The sequence below is a fragment of the Amblyraja radiata genome, chromosome 38, assembly GCF_010909765.2.
Source record: "Amblyraja radiata isolate CabotCenter1 chromosome 38, sAmbRad1.1.pri, whole genome shotgun sequence".
Classification (NCBI taxonomy): domain Eukaryota; kingdom Metazoa; phylum Chordata; class Chondrichthyes; order Rajiformes; family Rajidae; genus Amblyraja; species Amblyraja radiata.
In genome coordinates this window covers 9,456,767-9,467,002 of record NC_045993.1, presented here as the reverse complement: position 1 = coordinate 9,467,002, position 10,236 = coordinate 9,456,767, and the positions used below count along the sequence as shown (strand labels likewise).

At 52.4% G+C, this 10,236-nt stretch overlaps 1 protein-coding gene across 1 annotated transcript in view; it reads right to left on the bottom strand.

Moving 5' to 3' along the window:
* Positions 1 to 1,090: 1,090 nt before the first annotated feature.
* Positions 1,091 to 10,236, bottom strand: part of nptxr (neuronal pentraxin receptor) — a 28,670-nt gene continuing 19,524 nt past the window's right edge. Inside the window, exons 2-5 of the mRNA XM_033013429.1 lie at positions 9,937 to 10,159; positions 4,698 to 4,942; positions 2,607 to 2,786; positions 1,091 to 1,486 (exon numbers count right to left, since the gene is read on the bottom strand). Of these exons, the coding sequence (XP_032869320.1) occupies positions 1,253 to 1,486; positions 2,607 to 2,786; positions 4,698 to 4,942; positions 9,937 to 10,159 (882 nt within the window). The 3' untranslated portion in view covers positions 1,091 to 1,252. The remainder of the gene's footprint in view (positions 1,487 to 2,606; positions 2,787 to 4,697; positions 4,943 to 9,936; positions 10,160 to 10,236) is intronic.

Genomic DNA, 10,236 nt, shown 5'->3' with positions numbered 1-10,236 from the left:
ATTAAATCACAGTTTGGTTTAGTTCAGAGATACCACATGGGAACAAGCCCTTCGGCCCATCGAATCCATGCTGACCATGGTCAGCGTTTCAAGGGTGCTTTAATTGCCGTGTGTGTGAAGTCCAAACGCACAGTGAGATTCTCTTCTTAAAAACAGTCCAGTAGAGTATTGCCGTACCCCCGAGCAAGTCTACTGAACCCCCATGTTCATCGAAGGCCCGTTCACGCTAGTTCTATGTTATCCCACTATCCCATCCACTCCCTACACATCAGGCCAATTTTACAGACGGATTTATTCATTTGAAGACCCGGGAGGAAATTAGTCCTGGTTTGAGTTTTTTGAGATGCAGCGTGGAAACAGGCCCTTCGGCCCACTGAGTCCATGCCGACCAGCGATCCCCGCACACTAGTTCTATCCGACACACACTAGGGCCAATTAACCTACAAATCTGCACGCCTTTGGGATGTGGGAGGAAATCGGGGCACCTGGAGAAAACCCACGCAGGTCACGGGGAGAACGTGCACAGTACCGCACCCGAGGTCAGTATCGAACCCGGGTCTCTGGCGCTGTGAGATTGCCGGCTCTACCAGCCTGGGAGATCGCAAGGGGACTGGAAAATTGACGTCGGTCCTGATATCGGTGGACTTTTGGCACCTCAGAAGAGCGTAATGGAAGGAAGGAAATCTCTGGAGATGACAAAAGAATTCCCTGTCGTAAGGTGGGGCAGTGAGAACCGTGATCTGGGCTCTGTGAGTTAGTGGTGTGGGCGACACAAGCAGCGAGATTCATTCAAATATCATAAATACCAGAAGGAACATGTTTACAACCTCACGGGACACATTGGCGCACATCAAGGTTTTGGTCACATCAAGGTTTTGGTCACATCAAGGTTTTGGTCACATCAAGGTTTTGAGTGAGAAAGCCTCAAGACCCACACGCTCTACACAAGCCCATTACCCCATGTATGAACAGCTATGTACACTGGGATGGTACATGGTGTGTGGCCAGGGGGTCATTACTCCAACCCAACACTCCGAGCCTTGGCTTCATCCTTTGGGAAAGGGGTATCGGGAATGGGTCAGTGTTGGAGAGAGAGGGGTGCCTGTGTCAGAGTGCTGGCTTTGGAGAAGCACGACTTTGGAGAGGCACCCGGGCCACGATGGAGACACAGTGAGGGGTGCCGAAGCCAGTCTGGGCCACATCCAGCCCGGCCAAGGCCAGGCCGGGGATGGGCGGGGGAGACCGGATGACTCTAGTCCTCCTTGGAGACAGTACTCGTTCCGCACCTCTGGAAAGGCCACTTGCTCGCGCCGCCGAACAGGTCGACGCCGCCGCCCTCCCACGACAGGACGTTGCCCACCGCCACGGAGGAACAGTTGGCGATGCTCCGGATCTCGGCCGCTGTCAGGATCCGGTCCCACAGGTTGAAGTCGGCCAGCTCGCCTACGAAGGCCTGAGCGGCATCGTACCTCCCCCCCGCTGTGTCCTGTACGGGGAAAGAACAGGGGGATGGGAGAACCGATGAATGAATGAATGAATGAATGAATGAATGAATGAATGAATGAATAAATGAATGAATGAATGAATGAATGAATGAATGAATGAATGAATAAATGAATGAATGAATGAATGAATGAATGAATGAATGAATGAGCTGCCATGCCTGCCTGCATTAGCCGTGCCCTGGCGTGCATTCGTGCCTGCCTGCCTGCCCTGCGTGGCCTTGCCTGCCTGCGTGCCATGCCTAGCCTGCTATGCCTGCCGGCACTGCATGCCTGCCTGCCTGCCTGCCTGCCTGCCTGCGTGCCTGCGTGCCTGCGTGCCTGCCTGCCCGCCTGCGTGCCTGCCTGCCGGCCTGCCTGCGTGCCTGCGTGGCCTTCCTGCCTGCGTGCCTGCGCCTGCCTGCCTGCCTGCCTGCCTGCCCGCCTGCCCGCCTGCGTGCCTGCGTGCCTGCGTGGCCTGCCTGCATGCCTAGCCTGCATGCATGCCTGACTGCCTGCATGCCTCCTGACTGCAGTGACGGCATGACTAGCATACTTTAGTGTCAAAATAGACAATAGACAATAGGTGCAGGAGTAGGCCATTCGGCCCTTCGAGCCAGCACCACCATTCAATGTGATCACGGTTGATCATCCCCAATCAGTACCCCGTTCCTGCCTTCTCCCCATATCCCCTGACTCCACTATCTTTAAGAGCCCCTATCCAGCTCTCTCTTGAAAGCATCCAGAGAACCGGCCTCCACCGCCCTCTGAGGCAGAGGTGTCGGGGCACCCGGAGAAAACCCACACGGTTACAGGGGGAACGTGCAGACTCTGTAGAGACAGTAAACAGTGGGCAAGATGGAAGCCGGGGGTCTCTGGCACTGTGAGGCAGCAACTCCACCGCTGTGCCAGCGTGCCGCCCGCAAAGTGAATTGAAAGAAGGGATGGAAACGGGAGAGGAGGGTGGTGGGACGGATTGTGTAGGAAGGAACTGCAGACGCTGGTTCAAACCAAAGATGGACACAAAAAGCTGCAGTAGCTCAGTGGGACGGGCAGCATCTCTGGAGATGAGGAATGGGAGACCCTTCGTCAGACTGCGGGACGGATGACTTCCTCAGTACATACCTGCTCTTGGCCAAGGACCAGGGTCCCACCTGGTTTGATCGGGTGCCAAGGTGCCAGGTTGTCTCCTGACCCCTGCCTCGTGCCATCCTGGTAAGCCTCCCACTCACCATCCCTGGTGGTCCAGGTAATACCCACATGATGCCACTGCCCGTCGTTGATCCTCAAGGGCAGCCGAGCAACCTGCAACATCAAAGCCGTCAAACGTCACCTTGGCTCCTCTCGTGTCCAGCACAGAGGCCGGTGACAGCAGTAGCTTCACACTTCAGAGATACAGCGCAGGAAACAGGCCCTCACCCCCCGCCCCCCCCCCACCACCCTGAGTCCGCGCTGACCTGCGATCACCCCGTACAATAGTACTACCCTGCACACTGGGGACAATTTACAATTTTATCGAAGCCAATTGACCTACAAACCTGCACGTCTTTGGAGTGTGGGAGGAAACCGGAGCACCCGGAGAAAACCCACGCCGGTCACAGGGAGAACGTACAAACTCCATACAGACAGCGCCCGTAGTCAGGATTGAACCCGGGTCTCTGGCGCTGTGAGGCAGCAACTCTACCCGCTGCGAAACGTCGCCCATCCATGTTCCCCAGCGATGTTGCCTGACCCCGCTGAGTTACTCCAGTATTTGGTGTCTTTGGATCGTGTGTGAGGTTGCAGCCCCTGGCCGAGTATTGGAAGGGGCTGCTCCTTGCTTCCCGACTCCACTTCACTCCCCACCATCCTCATCTTTGGGCATCCAGTGCGGTGGGGAGTGGGTGGAGCTGAGGATGTCCTGGTTGGTTTGCTCCCGGGCCTGGCCAAGCTGGACATCCGCGAGTCACGGCGCCAGGCAGACGAGGGCTGGCTCTGCCCGAGCCGACTGTGGGGTTATGTCCGTGCCCGGGCATCCCTGGACAAAGAACATGCGGTGCCCACGGGCACCATGGAGGGTTTGCGAGACCGCTGGACACTGCGGGGCATTGACTATATCCTCGATCAGGATTGTAAAGCAGTAATTTGACATTCACTAATAAGTATACTTTAACTTAGTTTATTGTCACGTGTACCGAGGTACAGTGAACAGCTTTTGTTGCGCGCTAACCAGTCAGCGGAAAGACAATCCATGATTACAATCGAGCTCTCCACAGTGTACAGATACATGATAAGGGAATAACATTCAGTGCAAGGTAAAGCCAGCAAAATCTGATCAAGGATAGTCCGAGGGCCCCCGATGAGGTAGATAGTGGTTCAGGACTGCTCTCTGGTTGTGGTAGGATGGTTCAGTTGCCTGATAACAGCTGGGACAACACTGTCTCTGAATGTGGAGGTGTAATTTTTTGTAGACACAAAATGCTGGAGTGGTGTCAGGTCTGGTAAGGGGGGATGAAAAATACGAAGTTGGTATTTCCCTTTGATTCGTTGCTACGCCAACACCAGACGCAGAATCGCCGCGATTTTTTCCATTTCGGTAGAGATTTCACTTTTCATTCCAAGTATCCACTCCTGATTAAATTTCGTCGTGTTTATGTACAGATTTTTAATAAAATCCTTCTCCCAGACCCAACGGGTCTGCACTTGGTCTAGTCTTTCCTTAAAGCTTAAAAAATGAAGGGGTACAATAAATGTAATAATATATGTGGCTTGTACTACTGTAACTTACTGTACTCCTAATAAATAAAATTTTAAAAATAAATAAATAAATAAAAATGGAGTAACTCAGCGGGACAGGCAGCATCTCTGGAGAGAAGGAATGGGTGACGTTTCGTGTCGAGACCCTTCCTCAGACTTCTGTATAATGGTGGTGGGGAAGTCAAGTCAAGTCAGGTCAAGTTTTATTCATCACTTGCACATAAAGTGCAGTGAAATGAATTTGCCAGCAGGGATACAATGAAAAAAAGAACACACAATACACGATAAAAATGTACACAAACATCCACCACAGCATTCATCACTGGGTGGAAGGCACAAAGATTGGCCAGTCCTCCTCCATTTCCCCTCGTGGTCGGGCCATGTTTGTGATTGTTTGCTGTGTGAATATTAATGTGAATGGATGGAAATAAATTTTAATTGCAATTACTAAAAAACCTTTGCAAAACACTGAGTACTCACTTTGTCGTTGATCAGTAGTTCGGCTGGTTTCCGCCCCAACTCCAGAAAGACAATCTCATTTGCTTGTCCAGGCACAGCATAGGAGAAGGGGGTCCCAACGCCAGCAGTGGTCTTAGACTTGAGCCACACACAGACAGTCAGCGTGTACAGTTCTGGCAGGCTCCTCTTCATCCGGGCGTACATGTAGTTCGTCCGTGCCGGCAGTGAGATTTTATAGCTTTCCTGCAACTTATAGGCAGCCGTTTCTGTCGGGAAGAAGTCAAACTTCTGGTTTTAGTCTCAGTTTGTGTTTCCTTTCACAGAGGTACAGCGCGGAAACAGGCCCTTCGGCCCACCGAGTCCGCGCCGACCAGCGATCCCCACGTACACCAAACCCCTGTCCCACTTAGGAAACCTGAACGGAAACCTCTGGAGACTTTGCGCCCCACCTAAGGTTTCCGTGCGGTTCCCGGAGGTTGCAGGTGGTTCCCGGAGGTTGCAGGAGGTTGCCGAAGGTTCCCGGAGGTTGCAGGAGGTTGCAGGTGGTTGCCGGAGGTTGCAGATAGTGGAAGCAGGTAGAGAGACAGACAAAAACCTCCGGGAACCTCCGGGAACTGCACAGAAACCATTGGTGGGGCGCAAAGTCTCCAAAGGTTTCCGTTCAGGTTTCCTAAGTGGGACAGGGGCATTTAGCCCCTGTCCCACTTAGGAGACCTAAACAGCAACCTCTGATGACCTTGCCCGCCACCCAAAAAAAAAATCAAGGTCCAGGTGACCTGCAACCTCCTACCACCTCCCACGCACATGTTGAAAACCTTCCTCCACTATGAAGAAAACCGGCTTCAACTAGACCTGCGACTAAAAAATTATCGATTTTTAAAAGGGCAACTTATTTTTAGTCGAGGCCGGGTTTAATCACGATGAAAAAATATCAGCAACCTCGATGAAGCCTCGCCCACACGGAAACCACTTTCGTCCATTAGGGAGAGTGAGCAAAACCTCCGGTGACCTCATGGAAACCTTGGGTGGCGGGCAAGGTCACCAGAGGTTGCTGTTTAGGTCTCCTAAGTGGGACACTATCCTACACGCACTAGGGACAATTTACGCTTATACCAAGCCAATTAACCTGCAAACCTGTACGTCTTGCTGCATCAAGTAGGAATTTCATTGTCCTATCTGGGACATATGACAATAAAACACTCTTGACTCTTTGGAGTGCGGGAGGAAACCGATGATCTCGGAGAAAATCCACGCAGGTCACGGGGAGAACGTACAAACTCCGTACAGACAGCACCCGTAGTCGGGATCGAACCCAGGTCTCCGGCGCTGCAAGTGCTGTAAGGCAGCAACTCTACCGCTGCGCCACCATGCCACCCGGAATTTGACAATGATAAAGGGCCTGTCCCACGAGCATGCGACTGCATGCGGCAAGCGCGACCAAACCAGAAGCGGGGGCCGCGCGGAGGTCGAGTGATCCCGTACGAGTTGACGTGAAGTTCGAGCGAAGTCCGCGGGAAGTTCGCGCTAGGCGTAGGCCGCCAAGACGCTGCGTACGGCGTCGAGACTGTGCGTACAGCATCGAGACGGTGCTTACACCCGTCAAGGCGGTGCGTACGGCCTCAATGCGGCAGGCCATTGCCGCGCGGAATTTTTGAACAGTGTCAGTTTTTCGGAGCCCCGTGCGATGTTGGGACCAGCTCCGCACAACTCCATACAGCTCCGGCGATCGAAGTGGGACCGGCCCCGCGAGGCCGTACGGCTCAAGTGACCACGTTAGGTCGCGCTTGCCGCATGCAGTCGCATGCTCGTGGGACAGGCCCTTAAGGAAGAAGCTCAATTATAAGAAGAGTAGGCTATAGTCTGTTTAACCCGAGAGATCACATACTGGGGCAGCATGAAGGGGAAATGGTCAACATAGAATGCTTTGATGGTAATAAGTAGATAGCATCAGAGTCATAGAGTGGATACAGGCCCTTCGACCCTACTTGCCCACACCGGCCAGCATGTCCCAGCTACACTCGTCCCACCTGCCCACATTTGGTCCATATCCCTCCAAACCTGTCCTATCCATGCACCTGTCTAACTGTTTCTTAAATTTTGGTATAGTCCCAGCCTCAGATAGTCCCTGCCTCTGGCAGCTTGTTCACCAACCCTAGCTTGAGAAATGACTTCTCTGAAGGTACGTTCTTTTATTCTGAGACCCATTTCTCTAGCCTCAGAAGTCTTTAGAAGGGGCATGTTGGTCAGCGTGGACTAGGTGGGCTGAAGGGCCTATTTCCGTGCTGTATGACACTATGACTGTGACTCCCTCTATATATATAGACCACATTGGTTGTTTCCAAATTGGCTGCCAAACCTGAATATTAAGTTTGTATTTAAAGCCGCCCACGTCCATTTCAATGCCATCGTTCCATCTCTCAACATCTAAAAAAAAACCCTTGCCTCTTTCTATTCTTTTCTGCCAAGTTGGGTGACCTCACATTTTGCCACCTTATATTCCATCTGCCATGTTCAGGTGATTTCTTTAGCCTGCCTGTATTTTCCTGAGGATTCTCTGCATCCTCCTCTCTCAGCACAAGGATAAGGCGCTGGTCAGGCCGCAACTCGTGAGCAATTTTCGGGGGCACCATATCTGAGGATGGATGTGCTGGCTTTACGCGAATGATCCCATGAAATGAGTGATTCAGGCAGCGCGACCGGCGTTTGCAGCGGCCTCTGCAGTCCGTCTGTTTTTTTTTCATTTTTGTCCCTTTGAATGTATAGTTTGTAGTGGTTTAGATACTGTTTTTAGCTGTGTATATGTGGGGGGCCCGGGGGGGGGAAGTTTTAAATCTCTTCCCTGTACGGGTGACCTGACCTTTTCCCTGTCGGGTCTCCGTTGTCGTTGGGGCCTAGCACCGTGGAGCGGCCTCCAACTGGAACGACCCGGGGGCTCCAGTCGCGGAGCCTGCGGACTCACCATCGTGGGGCTGGCCGGCTTCGGAGCGTGGAGAGCTGTGGTGGCGCCCGGCTGTGACCCGACTCCGGAGCTTCGGAGGCTCCAGCCACAGGCCCGGTGGACGGTGACATCGGGAGCTTGCGGGTCCCTGGTGGGAGACCGCTGTTTGGAGCTCCCGGCAACGGCAACATCTCCCGCCCGAATGGCGGCGTTGAAAACGACCCGGAGCCTTACATCGCCCAGCGCGGCTTTAACGGCTGCGGGACTTGCCATCACCCGCCGGGGGCTCCAACATCAAGACCCGGAGCAGGGCCTTACATCGCCCGGCACGGCCTTAACGGCCGCGGGAATTGCCATCGCCCGCCAGGGGCTTTGACATTGGGAGAAGAATGGAAAACGGGAGAGACAAGACTTTGCCTTCCATCACAGTGAGGAGGAGATTCACTGTGGTGGATGTTTGTGTAAATTGTATTAATTGTGTGTCTTGTTGTTTTTTTTCTTGTTGTATGACTGCAGAAACCAAATTTTGTTTGAACTTCATTTGAGGTTGAAATGACAATAAACGGGATTGCATTGTATTGTATTGATGAGCCTTTGTCGGCACTGGGCCTGTACTCGCTGGGGTTTAGAAGGACGAGAGGGGACCTCATTGAAACTTATCGAATAGTGAACGAGTGGGAGAGTCTAGGACTAGAGGCCACAGCCTCAGAATTAAAGGGCGTTCCCTTAAGAAGGAGATGAGGAGGAACTTTATTTAGTCAGAGGATGAAGAACCTGTGGAATTCTTTGCCACAGACGGCTGTGGAGGCCAAGTCTGTAGACATTTTTAAAGGCAGAGGTAGATAGATTCTTGATTAGTGCGGGTGTCAGGGGTTATGGGGAGAAAGCAGTAGAATGGGGTTAGGAGGGAGAGATAGATCAGCCCTGATTGAATGGCGGAGTAGAATGGATTGAATGGCAGAGTAGACTGGATGGGCCGAATGGCCTAATTCGGCTCCTATCACTTATAACCTTATGGCCACATTGCCACCCAGCTGGTATCAGCTGAACCTTGGATCACTTACTCCTGGCAAGCATTGGGAATGTCTGGGGCTCCTGACGTCAACTCCTGACCTATGTCCCAGTCTCTCTACTTCCTCTCCATGAACTAATCCTCAATATACAGTGAGGAAACAGGCCCAACTTGCCCACACCGGCCATCATGCCCCATCTACACTAGCCCTACCTGCCTACATTTGGCCCACATCCCCCTAAACCTATCCTATCCATATACCTGTCCAAATGTTTCTTAGATGTTGCGATAGTCTCTGCCTCAACTACCTCCTCCGGCAGCTCGTTCCATACATCCACCACCCACAAAGTTACCCGCCAGGTCCCTATAAAATCTTTCCCCCCTCACCCTAAACCTATGCCCTCTGGTTCTCGATTCTGCTACTCTGGACAAAAGACTCTGTGTGTTTATCCCCATCTATTCCTCCTATGATTTTGTACACCTCTATAAGACCACCCCAATCCTCCTGCGCTCCAAGGAATAGAGTCATAGCCTGCTCAACCTCTCCCTGTAGCTCAGGCCCTCAAGTCCTGGCAACATCCTCGTAAAATATTCTCTGCACCCTTTCCTATTGATGTATCTGTTCAAATATCTTTTAAACGATGCTGGACCTGCCTCTGGTACTGATCCTTTGGGGCACTTTTGTTAAAATCGCTTCATGAATCCAGTGTTTAGATTAGCTTAGTTTAGAGATACAGCACGGAAACAGCCCCTTCGTCCCACTGTGTCCGAGCCGACCAGCGATCCCTGCACATTGAAACATATAAGATTGTTAAGGGTCTGAAGAAGGGTTTCGACCCGAAACGTCGCCTATCTCCTTCGCTCCATAGATGCTGCTGCACACGCTGAGTTTCTCCAGCATTTTTGTGTACCTAAGATTATTAAGGGTTCGGACACACTAGAGGCAGGAAACATGTTCCCGATGTTGGGGGAGTCCAGAACCAGGGGCCACACACAGTTTAAGAATAAGGGGTAAGCCATTTAGAATGGAGATGAGGAAACACTTTTTCTCACAGAGAGTGGTGAGTCTGTGGAATTCTCTGCCTCAGAGGGCGGTGGAGGCCGGTTCTCTGGATACTTTCAAGAGAGAGCTAGATAGGGCTCTTAAAGATTGTGGAGTCAGGGGATATGGGGAGAAGGCAGGAACGGGATACTGGTTGGGGATGATCAGCCATGATCACATTGAATGGCGGTGCTGGCTCGAAGGGCCGAATGGCCTATTATTGTAGGAGGGAAATGAAACAGGTGTGACAGGTGTACCGCCAGCCTACCTTTCTCCAGATGGTCGATGCGCTGCTGAAGAGCTTCAAGCTGCTCCTCCACGCGATGTCTCTGGCGGTCGTTCTTGTTCTGCAGTAAGGCACGCTCTCTCTCCAACTCAGACAGCTTGGACAGCAGTTGTCCCTCCAGCTCATCAATCTTCAGGTAGAAGTGACCCTGGGGCACTCCCGACAGTGTGACCGAGGAGGCATTGCCACGAGACACCAACTCCCCCTGGTCCACATGAGAGAGAGAGAGAGAGAGAGAGAGAGAGAGAGAGAGAGAGAGAGAGAGAGAGAGAGAGTAGGCAG